At 61.9% G+C, this 20,306-nt stretch overlaps 1 protein-coding gene across 1 annotated transcript; it reads right to left on the reverse strand.

Moving 5' to 3' along the window:
• Positions 1 to 530: 530 nt before the first annotated feature.
• KLHL30 (kelch like family member 30) lies at positions 531 to 14,022 on the reverse strand. Its single transcript, XM_046644640.1, has 8 exons — positions 13,766 to 14,022; positions 10,822 to 11,674; positions 9,243 to 9,384; positions 7,136 to 7,222; positions 6,355 to 6,510; positions 4,808 to 4,996; positions 3,868 to 4,013; positions 531 to 2,454 (listed from the first exon to the last, which is right to left on the reverse strand). The coding sequence occupies exons 1-8, from the start codon at positions 14,005 to 14,007 to the stop codon at positions 2,203 to 2,205; spliced, it is 2,067 nt and encodes a 688-aa protein (XP_046500596.1). The 5' UTR covers positions 14,008 to 14,022; the 3' UTR covers positions 531 to 2,202.
• Between the last annotated feature and the right edge of the window lie 6,284 nt (positions 14,023 to 20,306).

A 20,306-nucleotide genomic window follows, 5' to 3' on the forward strand; every position in this document is an offset into this window, starting at 1 on the left:
TCTATTCCGTCACTTCTCCCCACTGGGCTGCAGGTGGCGGTGTCAGGGGCTGCATTCCATCAGCAAAGACCCCGGCTCCTTGGCAGCCCTCTCCCTCCGGCTCTCCTCCTGGAGTCTGCGTCTGCTCCTTCCTTTGCCCCTGGAGGCAGAGGGATGGTGAAGGTTGCCAGCTGTTGCCAGCCCTGGGGGCCCCTTGAGTCCTTGCTGAGTTCCTGTCAGCCGGCCCACACCTTGGAAAGCACCCTTCATTTAATTGTCCCCTATAACCCAATTTGTGGGGCCATCTGTTTCCTCCTGGGGCCCTAAAGGATGCAATTGCCCTAATCCAGCGCCCTGAATAGGCGCAGTCCAGCTGATCAGACTAGGGGCAATTTGGTACCCCAAAGGGGAGGCCCAGGCCCTGGAGTGGGATGTGCTCCCCCACCCCAGGAACTGCCTCCCATTGCCATGATGGCGCACAGGAGCAGAAAGCAAGCCTTGTTCCAGGACACCACCTTGTCAACTGCCCAACTGTGAAAAAAATAAGTCCATTTTGACATATTGAGTCTTTATTTTGAAACAGCACTTAGCTGAGTAACTTCAAGAATCGTCTAGAAAACATTTCAGAAGATTTTCTTACGGAAAGATTCAAGGATCCCAGAAACCTTCATCCTCATTTTTACCCACTCCACCAGCTGGCTAGGTGTCCTCAGGTCCGGGACTCCTGCTGCCTTGGGAGCAGACACTCAGAAGGCCCTGCTCCCTCTGGGCCCTGCGGGGCCAACTCCATTCCCCACCAGGAGATCCGGGCGTGAGGAGTCAGGTCTGGGAGCCCGGAGGATCTACATCTTTGGAAGCTGGAGGGACCTGGGGATTCCTTCCTCAGAACCAGGGATGTCAGAGGCCTCTCTGGTCCCTGATGGATTCACGGAGGGCCTGTGGGCTGACCCTGGAGAGGAACCCCAGGTCCAGAGGGAGACTGGAGCTACCCAAGGCCTCTGCTGGTCAGTGCCAGGGCTGGGCCTGGAACTCCCGACTTGCAGCCCTGTGTCCCCCGATGGAGCCTGTGACAAAGGGGGAGGCCACCGAGCGCCCAGTGGGAGTCCTTTGTTGTCCCCTTGGTCACAAATTGCGCCTTGTTCAGGAGGAGGGAGAAGGGGCAGGGAGGCTGAGCTAGCTCTGTGAGGGGCCTCCGGCTGCCCTGGGGGCTCTGGGAGAGCCCTGAGCCACCCTGAGTCACACCACGTGCTGCAGGAGGAGCCCATTGGATGCCAGCCTCGCTCAGGAAGTCATCTGGGAGTCAGCCACCAACGCACCCAAGAGGCATTCCTGGAAATCCCTGCAGGACCCCCAGCCCCACTGGGGACCTCCACTCTGAGGAAGAGCCTTGGTTTTGAAGGGAACCGCCCCTATAAACAGGGGGAATCCTGGCCAGGGAGCACCCCTTCCTGCTCACCTCCCTGGGAAGACTTTGCTGGCCCTCCCCCCCAAGGCGCACACCCCTGGCAGGCAGAAAAGCCCTCTCTCCTGGCCCCCACACCCCACATCCTTCCTTCCAGTGCCTCCCTCGGTGCTGTCCTCCTGGGAGATGTGGCACAGAAAGGGCTGGGCCTCCTGGGTCCCCAGGAGCAAGCTTTGGAAACAAGGTGCCAGCATGCAAGGCTGGGAGCAGGGAGAGATGACAGCCCACCGGAGCCGGCCCCACGTGCCTGAGGCCCAGAGAGGGGCAGCTGCTGACTATGGTCACACAGCTGTGGGCCAGGCAGAAGCAGGCCCATGAAGGCCTGGTGCTGACCCCACCCCAGGGCCCTTTGCTCTGTGCCCACCCTCTCCAACAGCTTCAGCTTCCCGGGCCAATCCGTGTCACCCTTCATTTGTGCAACTCCTGCAAAAACCACCAGTGGGACACAGCCCGGAAGGGCCAACATTCAGAGAGTCCGAGAGTTTTCACAATGCTTCCTCGGAGCCCTCAGTTCCTTCTTCTGAGGTCTCCCCTCTATACAGGCATCCTGAGGCCCAGCCCTTGCCATGGGTCAGCTAGGAGTTTGGGGTGGTGGCTGCGGAGAGCAAGGCTGTGTCCTCTGACGTCCCTGGTGGCCCGAGCCCAGCCCAAGCCCTGGAGGGGACGGTGGCACTTAGTGAACAAACAAGCAAAAATAAGAGGGGGGCCATCCCACAGGGGTGGGGGCTCTGCTGGCCCCCCCAGGTATGACGAGGAGCCGCTCAGTGCTCCTGGGCGGGGCTGAAGGGCTGCGTCCATTTGGAGATGTCCAGGAAGATGCTGGAGGCCCCGTGGTAGAGCCAGAGGCGGGGCAGGGCGCCGTGGCGGACCCAGGCGTCGCGCCCGCGGTCGTAAGCCTCCATCTCCACGTGGTAGTCGCCGTCCATGCCCTGCCAGCGGCCGCCGGTCACGTAGAGCGCGTCGCCCAGCGGCACCAGCGCACCGTTCTCATGCAGGCTGTGCAGGGACTGCACCTGTGGATGGTCAGCGGTCAGTGCCCAGTGGGCTGCTGGAGGGGGTGGCCAGGGGTGCCCTTGGGTGGCGGGGCAGGGGACAGGCAGAGAGGACAGCCAGTACTCACCCGCCATCCTGTCCAGGGCACCAGCACACCTGCTACCTGGGGACCTGTAACTCCCCCCACCTCCCCCTCCAGGACCCCACAGACTCTCCCTTTAGTGGGGAGACCCCACTGCTCCCCTCCAACCCACATCTCCCAGGGTGAAGTTGGGGACTCAGCGGGGGTGGGGGATGTGGAGGCTGGAGCTGCCTCCCAGGATGAGGACTGGGCTGGGCCTCTGACTCAGCTGCTCTCTTGGATGGGACAGATGTGGCCACAGCCCTGACAGATGCACATGTGACCCCTCGCCCCGTGGGACCCCTCGCTCTGCCCCTGCAGCCCCTGCCTCGGCCCGTGGCCTCAGGAGTGCCCTGGAGAGGGACTGTGGGGTGAGGGCCAGCAGCTTTCCAGAGGCCAGAGAGAGATGTGGGCACTTCTGGAAGCACCCAGGCCTGGAGAGGACAAAGGGGAGCCCCACACGGCTGGGACCCCAGCCCAGAACAGTGGCATAGGCTGGGAGAGGCCAGGCCGAGGCCCAGCTGACAGGGCCCAGGAAGAAAGCGCCAGCCTGCCAGGGCCCGCCCTGCACCTGTTCCGACTCTGTGACGGGGGCCTCCGGTCAGCTGAGCACTGACGCCAGGGGACAGCTGCAGTCAGCCGGACCGCAGAGGCCCTCATGTTGCCTGGCTGCCCAGCGTGGCCTTCCTGGGGTGGCTCTGGAAGCAGTGCCACCTCCTGGGGCCTCCGGGGACTGAGACCCTCAAGGCCTAGGATGTCCAGCTAGTATAGAGGCCACCATGGGCTCCAGGCACTGTCCCTCCTCCTTCTCTGGAAGGAAGGTGGGGAAAGGACCTGTGGCCCCGAGGACAGGTCTTGAGATGCCCACCTCTTGTCCTGTCCCCCGGGTCTGATGGTGGGGGAGGAGGGGAGAAGCGGCTGCACTGGGGGAAATGGGACGCCAAGGAGCTGGCTGCTCCCACCTCACCCACAGCTCAGGAGTCCCCTCCCTGGCTTGATCACCCCCAGGGACAGGAGACTCACTCCCTCTCAGGCCTGGCCAGTACCAGGAAGGAAGTGCTCTTGCTTAGTCTAGCTGTCCCTGAAGCAGCCCCCGTGAGCCCAATTTTGCTCCCTGAGAAGGAGGACAGGTGGCCTTATGCTGGGGACAGAGCACCAAGGTGACCAGCAGCCCGTGGTCGTTGGCTCTCATCTCTCCCTTCGCTGCCCGCCCCATGTAGTGACAGCCCCACATCCCCTGTCCGCAGCCTGCTCTCTGCAGAGTCAGGAGTCCTGGGGGGCGGGTGGCACTGGGAGGGAGGCTGAGGCCCACCTTCTGCCACAGGTTGGCCCCTGGGTCGTACACATAGACCTTCTTGGTGTTGTCTCCGACCAAGTAGAGCGCCCCCTGCAGGGCAGCACAGCGCGGCGAGGACAGGTACTTGGGGAGGAAGGGGGAGGCGATGACGCTCCATGTATCTGCGGGGACATAGCACAGGCCCACTGTCACCGGGGGGACCAGGTGGGGCCCCAGGGGAAGGCCCCTCTCTGAGGCTCAGGAGTGAGGGCCTGGTGGGATTGGGGGGGTTGTGGGGGCACCACAGGCTGCCCACTGCCCGAGCCTCACCAGCCTCACTCCCCTTGGGCTGGGTGGGCAGGCTGGTGCGGGCAGGGCGCCCTTGGAACCTCGTCCCCAGGTCCTCAGCAGGACTTTAGGGCACTCAGAGCCCTTGGCCTGGCTGCCACCCAACCCGCCCCACCCTGACTCGTCGCCCCTGGGTTCTTGACCCTGGGTCCAGTCCATCTCCTGTGGAATCCTCACACCCACCCTGCAAAATGGGTCCTATTGTCATCTCCACCGTGCGGAGGATGGGATGGAGGGTCAGAGATGGGGTGGGAGGGCCACTGAGCCCAAGAGAGCCCAGCTGGGGCCAAACCCTGCTACAGCACCCAGAGTCCCAGTTAGCACCCACCTGGCCTTGGGGGTCTGGGCCACGGCTCCTGGCTCATGAGGCCAGTTCCAGGTGGATGCCCCAGCCAGAGAACTTTTAGGACCCGGGCCTGGGCTTCGCCATCCCCTGGCCATGGGCACCCTGCCACCATCCCCCAGCCCCGGCACCTCTAGGCTGGGATGGGGCTGTGGCCCTGTGCTGGCGACCCCCTTGCTTCCCTGCTTCCTCGGCCCTCTTCCCCCACTGTCCCATCCACGTCTGACCTTTGTAAGAGGCCCGGGGCCGCCTGCCCCTGCCCCCGCCCCCGGCCCCAGCCCCCACCTGTGACGGGACTGTAGCACTGGAGGGCGAGCGCGTTGTACTTGCAGGCGCTGGAGCCCACCAGGTAGAGCCGGCCCTGGCAGCCGGCTGCTGAGAAATTGCTGACATACTTGAGGGCTGGGCTCACGGGCGTCCAGGTGTCCGTGTAGGGGTCGTAGCTCTCCACCTCCACCACGTCCAGAGTGGTACCTGCGGAGGTGGGAGGGTCAGGGATGCAGGGGGGTGGGGATAAGGATGGTTCCCAGACACGCAGGGTCAGAGGATCTGTAGAGGCCGCAGGGGCCACTCTGGGTGTCCCAGGAGGGAAGGGAGGTGAAAGAGGGCCCAGCCGTGCGAGATGGGTGAGTTACCACCATTTCACAGAGAGGGAAACTGAGACTCCGAGAGCGAGGGCCACACTGCCAAGGAGTGGGCACTCAGGAGTACCTGACTCCAGAATGCTCGAGGAGACCTCACAGTGAAGCCCTGCCACTCTCAACCCTCAGAGCCCAGGCCGGGTTGGAAAGGTGCCGTGGGGGCCCCCGGAGGCCGCCACTTCCGGGCCTCCCACATGGTGGGTGTCCTTCCCTGGGGTGGGGGAGCTCAGTCCTGGGTAGCTGTAAGAGGTAAGACCCTGGAGCTGTAGGCAACCCCCACCCCAGCCCCCGAGAGCCGGGATGTGATGTTGATGCGGACCTGCCCATGGGAGGGTGGGCACTCCTGCTCTCCCTGGGGGCCCCCCTCAGCCTCTGAGAGCCTGGGGCCCCAAGTTGTCCTGGGCTCAGGAGCTGTGCCTGCTCTTGGCGGGGGTGGGGGGGATGACATGCAGCCATTGAGAGAAAAGGGGCTGCCCAGGGCAGGTGGGGACATTTAGAAGTGGCCTCAGGGCCAGTCCGTCACCTACACAGGTTGTGGGAATCTGCTCAGCCACACGCATTTCGTTTTTCAATATTCATCTAACCGTGAGCATCCCTGGGGTCACTTCTCGCCGTAGCCCTGGGTGTGAGGGGGATAGGGTGGACCCCTGTGCTCAGGCTGGGTGCATGGTAGGGACAAAGGTGACAGCAGAGGGACCCACTGTGGGTCCCCTTATCCCAGAGACTTCACTGAGGAGGTGACCTGGAGCTGAGGGCCAAGCCCAAGGGTCTGGGACGGGAGTGGTTCTCTCCACGGTCAGCTCGAGGCCCCAGCTCCTCATGGGTCCCCCTTTGGCGACTGACTCATGGCCCTGTTTTCTGGGTCCCCGGAGCACATCAGAGTCACCCTGGAGCTGGCTGCTGAGGCTGGTGGCTGAGCCTCAGCCCAGGACGCCCAGATGGCAGGTGGCACAGCCTGACTGGGAGTCCTTGGGGGGGCTCATTTACCCCAGACAGCGAGCTCCTGAGGGCAGGAGTGGGGAGCTGCACCTCTGTCATCCCTGAGGCAAGCATGGGGGGTTCTCTGGTCCCTGGTGGGGGCGTTGGGGCAGGAGGCTTGTTTGTGGGATGCAGGGGCTCCCAGGCTGCAGAGAGGAGGGGAGGGGGCTCGGATGAGCAGGAGGCGCCCAGGGGGATGGGGGGGCGCCTTACCACCAATGGCATAGATCTCCCCGTTGAGTGCCGCGCTGGCGTGGTTCGTACGGGCCTTCAGCATGGGGGCCACGGGCTTCCAGGCTGCCTCCGTCAGCGGGAAGCACCAGGCCTGCGTGGTTGACCAGGTGTCCGTCTTGGTGCCCCGAGAGCCACCTGCCAGAGGAGTGCTGTCACTCGGGCGCCCACCAGGCTGGGATCTCCTGACCAGTGGGGGCCGGACACTGTGAGGCCTGCCCCCTCTCCCCCTGCCAGGCCTCCACGCTGCCAGACACTGGCTGGGGTGGGACCGTGCTGGTACATACAACTTAGACATGTCCCTCTGTGCCCCATAAACAAAGGGGACAAGATCAGTGGTTTCAAACCTCCATCCATGGAAGCTTTTTCCCCAACCAAATCTTACAAGGACCCCCAACTTTTAAGATATGAAAGAGCAGAGTGACACCATCCCCCCCCCCCCCCCCCCCCCGCCGATTGCACAGTTCGTTCTGGGGAGGCCCGGGCTGCAAAAGCAGAGCAAGGCCATGCTGGGGGTCCCCGTCAGACAGATCAGGGAATGGCTCCCTGCACCCCTGTGTGGACCCGGGGAGTTTAAATTTCCTCATTTTTCACATCATGGAAAGTTCTGGAAGAGCCTTGACTCAACTGTCGGGGGTCCGGTTGGGTGAAGGGGGAGAGCTGGTTCTCGCTGGAGTTATGTTCAGAGTTCAGATCGGCTGCCCTGACAAAGCCGCTGGGAGCTTGGCTCCGAGGCGGCTCTGCAGGGCCCCCACCTGCCCACCTGTGACATAGACGGCGTTGTTCAGCGCTGCCAAGGAGAAGCCCCACTTGTGGTAGTCAGGGAAGTCTGGGAGCGCCATCCACCTCTCTGGCGGGAAGAGAGAGAGGCAGGGGTTAGAGGGGCTGAGCTCGCTGCTGGGGCCTCCCCTCGCCCCTCAGCGCCCCTCCACCCAGTGGCTGCACAGATGTCCCTTCACCAGTGGAAGGACAAGGGGGAGCACTCAGCCGGGTGCAGTGGTTGGGGGAGACACCCAGGGGAGGTGGGGGTCCGAGGCGGCCCTGGATGCTGTGTGTGCCACTGCCAGGCCTGGTCCCTGGTGGCCCCTACCTCCCCATGCTGCCCTTTGGAGCCCAGAACCCAGACTGGACACAGGACCACACCCAGGGTGAGCAGAGAGGCGGCCGAAGTCCAGAGGCCAGGTCTCACCCTGACCCTGCAGTTGACCGCACTGACCCCAGTCAGATGGGCTGATGGGTTAAGGGGCCTGATCTCTGGTCACTAGTGAGTCATAATACAAACATCATTCATTCATTCCTCATTCATTCATTCCTTCATCCCCGGCACCTTCTGTGCTCTCGTGCAGCCAGGGGCGTGTAGGGGATCAGATTCAGGCCTGGCAGGAGGCAGAGTGGGTCCGAATCCCAGCTCTTGCAGGCCAGCCGTGTGGCCTTGGGCAAACCCCAGCCTCGGTTTCCTCGTCTGTAGGACGGGGTAATTCCCAGCTCTCGGGGAGGGACTGCGTGAGATGACACCTGTCTGTCACACGGCAACTGCTCAGCTGATGGTGGCTGTTAGGACCACTGTGGCTATTGTGAGGGACAGAGCAATGTGCACATGTTGGATCTGCCTTCACGGAGCTACGTGAGGTAAACTGAGGCACGAGATGAAAAAATGCTTTGAAAAAATCAAAATGAGACAAACGTGGGAATGTAAGTCCTATAAATGGACATGTTTTGGGTGTTTGTGGAAGGCTGTGAGAGACCCAGGCCTCGGGGATGTCCCCCCGGGAGACTCTGTTTACTGTTTGTGACAGTTTTCGGGACACAAGGAGCTCCTGGCCTTGTTGGGCACCTGCCCGCTGGGCAGGGACTGCACGTCCCCCTGACTCATGTCTGTGTCACCCCAGGGTGGGGATTGCCCAGCGGTCACCAGGCCTTTGCCTGCCAGCGTTCCACCCCCCCCAACTCCCCGCGGGGTCCGAGGGACAGCTGCTCCCAGGCGGAACCAGCAGAGCTCATCCCCTGACGTCAGCCCCAAATCCCGTCTCGTCAGCCCTGACCTGGGACAGCTGGCCTCTGACTTCCTGGAGCCACCAGCCGCTGACGCCATGGGGACGGTGGCAACCTGCCTGGGGGCCCCAGGATACCAGCCAGCCCTCATCCGTGCTTTCTGAAGAGCTGCCCGGGGCCAGCACGGCCCCTCCACGGCCCCTGCTGCCCGTCCTCTCTTCCTCCTTTCCCAAGAGGGAATGCCACCCCCCACCCCGAAGGAGAGGCCACATCCAAATGGAAGGCCTGGCCCCCCGAGCCTGTTGGCATTGCATTACGACTGTGTGAGGAGCCCGTTTCACAGATGAAGGAACTGAGGCTCAGGGAGGTGAGGTGACCACTCAAGGGTGGGAATTAGAACCCCATTCGGGCCAATCCAGACCCCGAGCTCTCACCCCTCCAGGCTGCCTACATGCCCAGCTGCCTGTTCGCCTCTTGGGCCCATGGTTCCAGTGGGTGCACAGGGGAGAGGGCACCAAGAAGAAGCAGCTGGCCAGGCTGCTCACCTCACTCAGGCCAGTGGCCCCCCGCCTGCCCACCCCAGTGCAGTCTGGGAAGCAGAGTCCTTTATCTGGGACCCCAGGACCTAAAAGACCACAGTCAGGGCTGTGGCTGGAAAGAGGTGGGCCACAGTGCCCCCCCCCCCCAGCATCCCCTCCCTCTGCCATGGCCCCCAGGCTCCCCTGCAGCCCCCCGGGGAGGCCCAGGCACACCCAGGACTGTGGACTCAGGGGGCCACTGCTCTCTGTGCACCTCACTCGCTCTGCCCGCTAGATGGACACAAGCCTTTGACGTCGGGTGCAGGGCCTGAGCCCTGGGCGCTGGGAGGGGCTACTCACTGGCCTTGGTGTTGTAGAAGGCAAAGTTCCCTGGGTGGGGAGCCGGCTCCTCGGCGCCCTCCTCGTCCTCCTCCAGCGCCCGCCCGCCCACCACCACCAGCACCTCCTCCAGCGTCTGTGTCTGCGGGAGGGCCAGCAGCGCCTGCGGGCCAAGAGGGCTAGAATCAGAGGGGCAGGGCTGCTGTCTCCCGGAGCGAGAGGCCCGGGCACTGGCAGGCCTCAGGGGCATTTTCTGGGGCAGGTGGTGGCCTGGATGCATGGGGGTGGCTGTGGGTCCACAAGTGTGCCCCTGTGTCCATGCACATGTGTGGGGTGGGGCAAGCTTTGGTGTGTGGATGCCTGTGTGTTTGTGCATGTGTGTGCATGTGCCCGTGCACACATGCGCGTGGGCACATGCACACGCACACACATACACGTGGGGCTGGGGATGGCGGCAGGTGCTCAGAACTGGGAGCAGGTCCATGTGAGTCCAGAACATGAGAGCTGCTCCCCCACCAGCAGTCACTTCATGGCTTTTGGAGGCGTTCCTGCCCCTGTCTTCGGAATCTACCCCCAGTCCCTGTCCCCACTTCCCCATTTAAGCGTCCTGCCCCACCTCGTGGAGCCCAGCTCCCCCAGACCAGCACGTAGCAGGTCACACCAGGATGGCCCTGGCCCAGCAGCAGATGCTGGAATGGTTCCTCCCTAGTTGGTAAGGAGCCACCCCACAGAGCTCCCCGGAGCCGCATCCTACCGCCTCTCTGACCCCTCCTATGGAACCCTGGACCGCCCGCCTCCAGCAATTACAAGGTCAACACCTAGCAAGGCGGGGCCTCCAGCCGGCTCCAGCATGAGGCTGGCCCCTTGTGCCTGGTGGAGCCCGGCGGAGCCCCATGGTGCCTGGCAGTGCCTGGCAGTGCAGGGGTTAGGATCCTGCCACCACACACCCCACTCCTGGCCTGAGCCACATCTTTGTCCCCAGACCCGGATCCCGAGGAGTCTTCAGAGCAGGGTCCTGAGCAGGCTGCCCAGCAGCAGACAGACTCATCAACATCTTGTTTCAGGGACACCCTGGGCTGTCACTTCATCAGGACCTGCCCCGCCTGCCAGGCCCACAGCCAGCACAGATAGGAAATTGCACCCCATAAACTCTCGAGCAGCTTCCTGAGGGTCAGGTGATGGCCGGCTGCCATGCTGTCCGTGCTCCTCGCCCTTGCACAACCGTGCCATCTTCCTGGATTGCTTGCCCTCCTGCCCAGCTCCTATTCCCCTCCTCTAAGGCCCAGCTGAGGTGCCGCCGCCTCCAGAGAGCTCCCCCTGACCACCACTCCTCCGAGGATGCCCCCAGCACAGCGCTGCCCTTTCTCACACTGCTTTAGGTCTGTTTCCAGGTTTGTCCCCACCAGGCTGTGGGCTCCTTTCAGGACAAGGCTTGGCACACACAGGGGTACAGTCTGTACTTGGGGGTGAATGGCGATGCCCTCACAGGTAACCGGCCCGAGGCAGGTAGACTTGTAAGCGTGGGGCCACAGTGGGGATGCCCACTCTGTACCCTCCATCCCCATGCAGGTGGGGTCTCCCTGCTCCCCACCTCACTCACCCCGTTGTGGCCCTGGGACAGGGCCGCCTGACATGCCTCTGACTCCCGGATCAGCGGCTCTGTGGCCAGCAGCTGCTGCACGCAGGGCCTGGGCACGGCGTCCAGGTGCACCAGGCTGAGCAGCTCTGGCAGGTGGGTGGCCCGGGCTTGCGGGTCATGGCGCACCCAGCGCAGCAGGGCCTCCAGCCGGCTTTGCTCTGGCTGCACCTGCAACAGGTCGCTTGCCAGACAGGTGGCCAGCCGGTCTTGGGACAGCTGCAGGAACTCGTCCTCCCGGGCTACAGCCTCAAAGTTCTCTCGCAGGAAGGCCCAGGCCTTGGCAGCCACGCCCAGCAACCCCTGCTGCTCCCCAAACTCACAGATGCCCAGGCAGTTGGTGGCGTCCAGCTGCTGCTGCAGGTAGCGGCCGCAGACCTTCTGCACAGCGGGGAAGTGGAGACGCGCGGCCGTGCGGGTCAGGGCCTCCACGTTGCCCTGCGTGACGGTCAGCCGGCCCGTGTACACAAAGTCCACCAGCTGCCCCACCATGGCGGGCTCCACGTCCCGCAGCTCCACACGTGCCGAGAAGCTCTCAGCAAAGTCGCCAGCAAACATGGCGTGGAAGTAGGGGCTGCTCAGTGCCAGGAGGCCGCGGTGGCAGGGCAGCTCCTGGTCCCCCACCAGCAGCGTGACGTCGGCCAGCTTGGGCTGCGAGCGCAGCCGCTGCAGGCCGTCCAGCATGTCCTGGGCATGTGAGGGCAGGTGGAAGTCCAGGTCATCCACGTTCCGCACCATGGATACCAGTGCAGTCGCAGGGGCGCCCTGTAGCCCACTCACTCGCAAGGAAGAAGGGCCCTGGTGCCCACCTGGGATCCTAGGGAGAGAGGAGAGCAGAGTCAGCCGGGGTCAGGGGGATGGTCTCATCCCCCCAGTCACCCACCCATCCAACCATCTGTGCGTAGTCCTTTCCACCCCTCGACAAGCATTGGCTAAGCATCAACCTTGGGCAAAGCACATCTCCCCTGATGCAGCCCCACAGCCCGTGAGGACGGCACAGCGCTCCCTCCAAGTCACAGTGAGGAGGTCGAGGTTCAGAGGGTGGGAGACCTACACACAGCCAGGCCATTGGGGCAGGACGGGGCCAGCAAGAGAACCCCCGCCCTGGGCTCCGAGCCTGGCTCCCCCACTTCCTAGCTGTGTCATCTTGGACAAGTGACTTGAGCCTTTTGTGCCTCAGTTTCCCTACCTGTAAAAGGGACCCTCATGGCACCCACTTCACACCAACTCTGGGCTACGCAGCACAGACCCCCTGACACACGGGGCTCCCTGTGGCCCCCAATCTCCAAGTGGCTTCCTCTGCTCCCAGAGCCGACACTGGTGGGGAGGGCTTTGTGGGCATTTGAAAGGCTTGCTGCCCACCCATCCTCACTGTCTGCATCACATGGAGCCTCGGCCTGCCGAGACCTTGCTGGGGCAACCTTGGGTGAGCCTCGCCCCTCTCTGGTCCCAGTTTCCTCATCTGCAGATTGAGAGGCTTGCGGCGAAGGGACTGCATGAGCACGCCAACACAGTGCTCTCCACGTCCTGAGTGTGGCACACGAATTGGTCACTTAGCCCTCACGACAGCCCTGTGAGGTGGGTGCCATGAGGGTCCCTCTTACAGGTGAGGAAACTGAGGCACAAAAGGCTCAAGTCACTTGTCCAAGATGACACAGCCAGGAAGTGGGGGAGCCAGGCTCGGGGGCCTTGCCCTGAACCCCCAGGTTTCACGTCGCTGGGTGTAGGTTGGTAAAGAAACAACCCAACGGGGCTTTCCGGAGGATGATTTCGCATCCCAGTTTTTGCATTGTCTGATTCAGCAGATCCTCTTCTGGGCTAATTTAATTATGTGCATGTTTATTTACGCATTTCTGATGTTTTACTCCAAGAAAGAAACGTTCTGCCAGAGGCCTTCGCGCCCGTGACCCACAGCTTCCAAAAGCTGCACAGTCAGGGAATGGCCCGTCCACCAGGGGGCGCCCTCCGGAGCCATCAGAGGGTAGGACAAGGGCCAGCGTGCCCATGGGGACAAGAAGCTGGGTGAAATAAGTGCCATCAAAGTGACAAAGCCCCATAAGGAGAACCGGGGAACTCCCGAGGCCAAGGGGCAGGAGGGTCTTGCTGGGTTACTGTGAGAGCACCGCTGGCGGGAGCTTGAGGCCCCCTTCCCCGTGGGTGCCCGTCTCCATCCTGTAGAGCAGTGAGGTACCCAGGGAGCCTCCGTTGGGGCCCAAGGACCTGCCTGGGCTCATGCCCGGACAGGACAGGACAGGGGCCCTGGCTGGCATCCGTCCTGCCTGACCCGCTCCCCAGGGAGGCCCTCTGGCCGGGCAAAGGCGGCTCTGCCCTCCCAGGGGAGGACCAGAGATTAGCCAGTCGGCCGCCGCCCCCAGGCCTTGCATTCCCATCATTGTTGTGTTCCCTTTGGCCAGCTGCTGCGGCGACAGGGGCCAGCGGGCTGGAGCGCCCAGCCACCTTCCTGAGGGGCCTTAGCCGTGTCTGCGGACACCTGCCTCCCTGTAGTCCCAGCACGAGGCGGGGCTTCTGCAGGGTCTTGGAGCCTCAAGCCAGCGTCTGCCCAGGTGGGGATTGAGGAGGGCTGAGGGGCAGGACAGCAAGGGAAGGGCCTGAGCAAGCTCCGGCCGGGGACTGGACGCTGTGGCCCGGCTGCAGTCAGAGGGTGTGGTCCAGCCTCCCCCGCCTGCCTCTCCAGCTAGGACACAAAGGAAGGCGGGTCCACGAGCCCCCCCACCACCTCGAGGAGCCCGGCTCAACCAGGGTTGGGGGTCTTTCTCCAAACCACCCAGCGCTATCATCTCCGTGCAGCTGGGCTGTCCCACTGCAGCCCACCCTGCCCTGCTGGTCCCTTCTCTGGTCCCCAGCTCCCCCTCCTGTCTGCTCCCCTCCAGAACCCCCAAGACCCTACCTCTCTGTCGGCCCCTGGACCCCGGTTCTGAGCACGCAGGCCGGAGAACAGGACTGCCCAGCCGGCAAGGGGCATACAGGCCTGCTGGGCTGGGTTGGGCTGGGCTGGGCTGGGCGACCACGTGGGGACGAAAGGGTATTTTTAGCCTCTGCCTGCATCAGGAGGGAGGGATGGGCCGGTGGGGGAAGGAGAGAGGCGATGACTCCTCCGGGCTGTCCGCTCAGAGAGCCCACACTTCCCATGTCACTCTGTGTCAGGAAGGCTGAGTCCTCCTGGGACTGGGGACCGGGATGGGCAGCAGGAAGCATTCCAGGGCGAGGGCGTCAGGCTGACTGGGGTGGGGGCTGACTGTGGCTCCCCACTTCTGCAAGAGGGGGACAGTGCTGCCTGTGCGGGGGACTCAGGAGGGGACCTGTGAGGGCCCCACAGGTACTAGCTTCCCTGCGGTTGTGGACAGATACCCATGTGGCCTCTCATTCGTCTGTCAAGTGGGGAAAAGTGGCTATTATGAAGAAAGGCAGATTGGTCAACAAAGGCTTTCAAAACTTGGGGTCTGTGGTGGCAGGGAAGACTCTCGTGGTCAAGGGAGTGCCCAGAGAGGTGAGGAGGCACCCTGAGTGCCCACCAGTCTGGTGACAGGGCCACAGGATCCTGAGGACCCATCCCCGTCATATCGTGGCCTTGGTCTCGGGGCTGCCCTGTGTGCCTTCACCAGTCATGGGAGCCAAGGACGGTGGAGAAACGGGGTCATCTAAAAATACAGCAGTGGCGGCTGGCGGCCTCCCCTGCGTGCTGGGGTCACGCGGTCACAGGGGAATCCCTCACGCCTGGGTCTGCTGGGCTCTGGACCCACAGGCCCTGACTGAGATGGGGAGTTGAGGCCCGGGGGGCCGACAGGGGGTCTCTGGACATGTCTTATGCCGTGGGTCAGAGCAGGGCTGCCCAGCCCAGGGCCTGTGGGTACAGAGGAGAGAGGCCTGCAGCCGGGAGTGGCCAGGTGGGGCCTCCACCTGTCGGCTCCTCCCCACTCTACCCATGTGGGCCTTACTGACACAACCGTTTTCTGGGTGTGCTGGGACGTGGGAGATTCAGGGAGGGCCAGGTCCCACAGAGGCCCCGATGCCCACGAGAGACTGGCTTGATGCTCTCACGGTGCAGAGCGGCCCAGGAGGCCCCTGGGTGACAGCCCTCACTCCTGGCAAAGTAAGGTACTTTCTCAAGCATATCGGGATATCCTGACAGCTTGGGCACCTGCCTCGCCAGCACAGCCGCTGGCCCTGCTGCCTGCTGAGGAGATGGTTTGAGCTGGGAACCAGACTCTGCTCTCATGAGGGGTGCAGTCTTGTCGAGGACACCGTCGTTACTCAAGTAACTGCCATGATTGACCAGCTGATCACGAGGTCACAGGGTGCTTCCCTACTCTGCTCACCCACAGGCTCCCTGATTCCAGGCTTCCCTCCCCAGCCCAGGCCAGCTTAGTCTGACCCAGTCATATTCCAGCCCAGCCCAGCCCAGTCACATCCCAGTTCAGCCCAGCCCAGTCCAGTCCAGGCCAGTCCAGGCCGGTCCAGCCCAGTCATAACCCAGTTCAGCCCAGTCTAGCCCAGTCCAGTCCAGCCCAGTCATATCTTAGTCCAACCCAGCCCAGCCCAGTCACATCCCAGTTCAGCCCAGTCTAGTCCAGTCCAGGCCAGTCCAGTCAGATGCCAGCTCAGTCCAGTCATGTCCCAGCTCAGCCCAGCCCAGCCCAGCCCACCCCAAGGCCCTGCCCCTGCCCCAGACAGTCCCAAGACTTTTCCCCTAGCCTTGGGCATCAGCCTTATGTTGGGGGGCCCTCATGGATGTCCCCAGCTCTCTCTGTGGCCAGGACCACCCTGGGGGAGGACGCTGGAGGGGGCACAGAGGCCTTGGTCTTGCCTCCCGTCCTCCACTCCGTTTGCAGGCGGGACAGGGAGGGTTAATGCACTCTGACTCAGGCTGAGGAAATGAGGACAGGGGATTCTGATGACAGGCCGCCGTCACAGGGACCTGGGCACAACACTGCGTGCCCAGAACAGAGGCCTTTCGGGGACGATGATGGGAGACCCAGCACCTCACATGACACGTCAGTTTGGGAAACTCAATACCAGGGGCTCAAAACAGAGCCTCATCATCAGATTGCTAATGAGTGGTGCAGTTTTTAAAAATACGCCGGCTGTTTCTTTCTATGATGATAAAAATAGCACACGCTCATTGTGGAAAATTTGGAAAACACAGAAAAATAGAAAGCAGGAAATTCCACAGGTAAAAGACAATCCCCATTAACACAGCGGTATCTCCCCTGCCAGGCTATTACTACTCTAGGCATGAGAATGACGGCAGGTGTGTGTTCGTGTCCCGTTTTACCAGTATTATACCGCGAGCATTTCTGACATGATCAGTCTTCGAAAATATGATTTAAAATGTCAGCATAAGAGGGATCTATCACACTTCAAGAAGTTGGAAGTGACACCCAGTCGCTTCTATTAACGGACGTTTGAGTCGGCGGCCCTTTTGGACTATGATAACTAATATGGTGCCACCTCTGGGATTATTTCCCTGGAATAGATTTGGAGCGTGAACTCACCAAGGTGAAGAGTGTGAGCATTTTTACAGCTCAGTGCATGTACCAGAGGGCCGTCCAGCTTGGGCGAGTGATGCACTCCCTCCGCTTGGCCTGGGGCTTTCACACGGTGGGGCTGACCCGGCACAACTCTTAGGGGTTTATGGGTTGACTTGCTCACAGTATCTCTTATTCCGTCTGGGATTTATTTTGGGCCTTGGGGTGCCATAAGGTCAGACTTTTTTTTTTTTTTTTTCCCAAATAGTTTACCCACACTCTGAGCAGTATTGTTGACAATTCCTTCTTCCCCCAGGGATTGGCTGGCAGCTGGACCTTGGGGCAGTGTTTTCGGTGTCTCAGCTTTCTCTCTTCTTGTCTGTTGATCTGAGGGACCACATTCTGGGGTCAGCACCCCCCTGTTTGGTAGACTATTGCTCTACAGTTATGCTGTCCTCATATCATCTTCGTTCCTTTTCTTTTTCCTTTTTGCTGAGGAAGATTAGCCCTGAGTTAACATCCGTGCCCACCTTCCTCTACTTTATACATGGGATGCCTACCACAGCATGGTTTGCCAAGCGGTGCCATGTCCACACCCGGGATCCGAACCGGCGAACCCCCGGCCGCCGAAGCGGAACGTGTGAATTTAACCGCTGCGCCACTGGGCCAGCCCCTCTTCATTCCTTTTCTACTGAAATTTTCTTGTCTGTCATATTAGTTGTCTGTTGCTGCATAACAAATCACCTCAAAATCTAGTGTTTTAAAACAACAAACATTTATTAGTTTCACACAGTTTCACGGCTCTGGGAGCACTTTAGTGGGTGGTTCTGCCTCAGCCCCTGTCCTTAGCTGGCACCAAGGGGTCAGCTGGGCTGCAGTCATCTGAAGGCTGGACTGGGGCCGGGGGACTCTCCATAGGCTGCTCCCAACACGGCGGCTGGCTTCCCCCAGAGACAGGTGAGAATCAACGCTGGGAGCCTTTTATAAGCCACTCCAAGGGCTACCCAGTGCCCAGTTCTGTGGTACAATGTGGGAGGGGCTACACAGGAGGCGGGGCGGGGGGCGTGTCCCTGGGGGCCTTCTTGGCGTGTTTGTTTTTTTCTTTCAAATAAATTTTAGAGCCATTAGAAAAAAAGGTGCTCAACTTTGCATTAAACCTGTGCACGGATATGTGAAGCGCTTACATGGTTACCATCTTTGTTCTAGTCATGAGGAAGAAGGTGCTGGTCCTGCACCCACTTTGATCCGGCTTCGTTCTTCTCCCTCTCTGTCCTGCACACATGTGTATGCCAGGGAGAGAGATGGGTTCCCTTTCTCCAGTCTTTTTCCAGTTCATCTGGAAGCTGCCGGGGTCAGCACCTCGCTTTGTGTCTGGTCACCTCACCAAAGCCTGCAGCCTATGTAGGGACTCTGGGGTCCTCGGTGAGTGTTTGCCAACTGGACAACAGGGTTATAGGCACCGAACAGGCTTATGGCTGAGACTGCGGCCATGCTAGGGCCAGCCCCTGTCTCCTGCAGGGCCACCTACTCCCCACAGGTGAGCTGCTAGTGGGTTGGGGGTTCCAGGCTGCTCAGCATCAGAATCACCTGGAACGTCTTGGAAAAAAAACAGCTTTCCCAGCACAGCCCATGCCGGGGGACTCAGAATCCCTGGGGCCACTCCCAGGACACAGTGCTTTTATAGACCCCCAGGAAGCAGGGTGTCTGCAGAAGGCATTTGGGGAGTCAGCCCTGAGTGCCCAGCAGAGGTGCCCTCTCCCTGCTTCCACACTTCAAACTTCGGTCTGAGCCTCTCTCACCCCTCTCCTGGCAGCCCACCCAAGCCCAGGTCCTCTTGGGACCCAAGATGCTTGTGGGTGCTCCCTGCTGGCCTTGGTCTGGTCCCTCGGCTGGGAAACTGAGGCCGGGAGGCTGTGGAGGGACTTGCCCAAGGCCACAGCAAGTGCGCAGGGACGCCCTGAGTCGGGCATGCTGGTCCCCTGTCCAGGGCTCCCCTGAGCACCCCCCAGCCATCAGGCGACCTCTGAGGCTGGGCTCTGTGTCCATGCCCCCCACCCCCTCCCTTGCCAGGCCCGTGGAAAAACAGTGTCCCGCAGGCGGCATCCGAGGAGGGAAACATTGGAGTGCCCAGTACCTTCTGACACCCTACCCCAGGGCTCCCGCAGCCCCACCCTCAGACCTGTACCCCCGCCAGCCCAGGCAGTGGTGGTGCCCTGTGGACCAGCTCTCATCCGGCTCCCTTGGTCGCATTTTGGGGCCAAGAGCCAGGACCTCACTGATGCAACAGCGCTGAGATGCTCACGGCTGCCCAGAGTTGGTGTCCTGCTCACTACAACCTGCTCCTTGAAATACCGATGCATGCGGGCGAGTGTCACTGTTGTCCACAGAGACTCCCCTGTCCGGGACCGCAGTCCACCCTCAACGTGACCCTGGGAGTGGCAGGTCAGCATGCACCCCATTTTACAGATCAGGAAGAGAGGGCTCTTTGGGGATAAGCATGCGGCCTCTGCAGTTTTGATGGACCTCAGACGAGGACACATGGCTCGGTGCCCACCCAGTGCCAGGACCCTCTCTGGGCACAGGTGGGTCTTTCAGGGGAAAACAAGCACAGCATGCAGGCTGGCCAGGAATGGGAGTCTTTATTCAGCAAATTCAAGACCAGGGTTGGCTCTACAGGAGGCTCTGGAGCTGGGGCCAGCGCCCCCTCCCTTCCCGACACTGGCAGCCTCAACCGCCTATGGGGTTCGTATCTTCCTGAGTGTCCCTCCCTGTGGGACCCTGAGTCAGCTGGCTGGGAGGGCACTCTGTTCCATCCAATACCTCGCCTGCCGCCCTTCAAGCTCTGCCAGCGGGTGGGGACACTGCAGAGACCCCTGTCCCAAAGGAGCCTGGTGGCAGGGAGGCGGTGGCCGGTGGAAGATTCCTGAAACCTCCTCCCCACACACTACCTGTTGGGGCCATCACACAGCTGCAGGACAGCCCTTCTCCAAAGCCCCGTGGGCTGGGGCCAGCCCTCCTTGGGTCCCAGTGGTGGGGGCCCATCTCCTGGACGCCATGGGGTCTGTCATCCCACGGCCAGCCATTTGGGGGTCTGTCGCCAGCGCCCTGTTCCACGATACTCTGAAGCACTGGAGGCCCTCAGAGGCAGCACCCCTCTCCTTTCCTTGGCCCCTCGTGGAGAAGGTGTGGGTGACATTGGGTGACCCCAGGAGGTGGCTGCCCCTCATCGGGGCTCAGCTCGTGTGCCCCCGCCGCCATGCATTCTCCTCTGGGTCCGGGTTCACCTTTGAGGGTGGGATGCCAGCCCCCTCTGCTGAGAGCCCCCTTCAGCCACCGCCTCTCTCACGGACGCTCCTTCAGACCCTGCTCTCCTGAGGCTGCAGGTGGGGCCCCGTGCTGCCTCGGGCCGTGTGGCCTGGCGGGGTGCGGTGGTCAGCCAAAGGACAGGAGCCCCACAGGGAGCCTTCCTTTTTGGAGCACCCTGGGGTGGGGCACTAGAGTGGCAGGGCAGTGGAACACGTGTCTGTCAGCAGGTGGCTGTGTATGACCAGCACGCACGTCAGCGTGGGCCATCTCCCTGACCTGGAAAATTCCAGAGACCAGTCTGGTCTGACAGGAGGCATCTTGCCCATCGAATCTCGTTCTCTCCAACCCCCAGTGCCTCCCCCACTTCACAGATGGAGAAAGACGCCTGGGGAAGTGAAGTGGCATGGCCCAAGGTCACCAGAAGGAACTGAGGCAGGACCAGTGGAGGGCAGACACAGGCTCTGGACACAGCCGGGACCACCAGCACCAGAGGAACAGAGGGACGGGACACCCAGGTGACCTGGGACACTGCAAAGAGGCTCTGGGGAAACAGGCCAGCATCCCAGGTGCCTGGGGGACGACCAGGCAGAGGGACCCGGGGCCGGGACGCCAAGTCATCTAACTTCAGGGCCGACCAGGAACCCGAGAGAGCTTCTT

The sequence above is a fragment of the Equus quagga genome, chromosome 17 (assembly GCF_021613505.1).
Source record: "Equus quagga isolate Etosha38 chromosome 17, UCLA_HA_Equagga_1.0, whole genome shotgun sequence".
Taxonomy (NCBI): Eukaryota; Metazoa; Chordata; class Mammalia; order Perissodactyla; family Equidae; genus Equus; species Equus quagga.

Bases quoted from the DNA above. Each gene is read 5' to 3' on its own strand.
- KLHL30 (XM_046644640.1), bottom strand. From the start codon at position 14,007: ATGGGAAGTGTGGGCTCTCTGAGCGGACAGCCCGGAGGAGTCATCGCC. The intron at 7,223-9,242 runs GTGAGTAGCCCC...TCTTCCCGCCAG, and splicing joins CTTCTACAACACCAAGGCCA to AGAGGTGGATGGCGCTCCCA. The intron at 4,014-4,807 runs GTGGGGGCTGGG...ATGTCCCCGCAG, and splicing joins GTGCTACAGTCCCGTCACAG to ATACATGGAGCGTCATCGCC.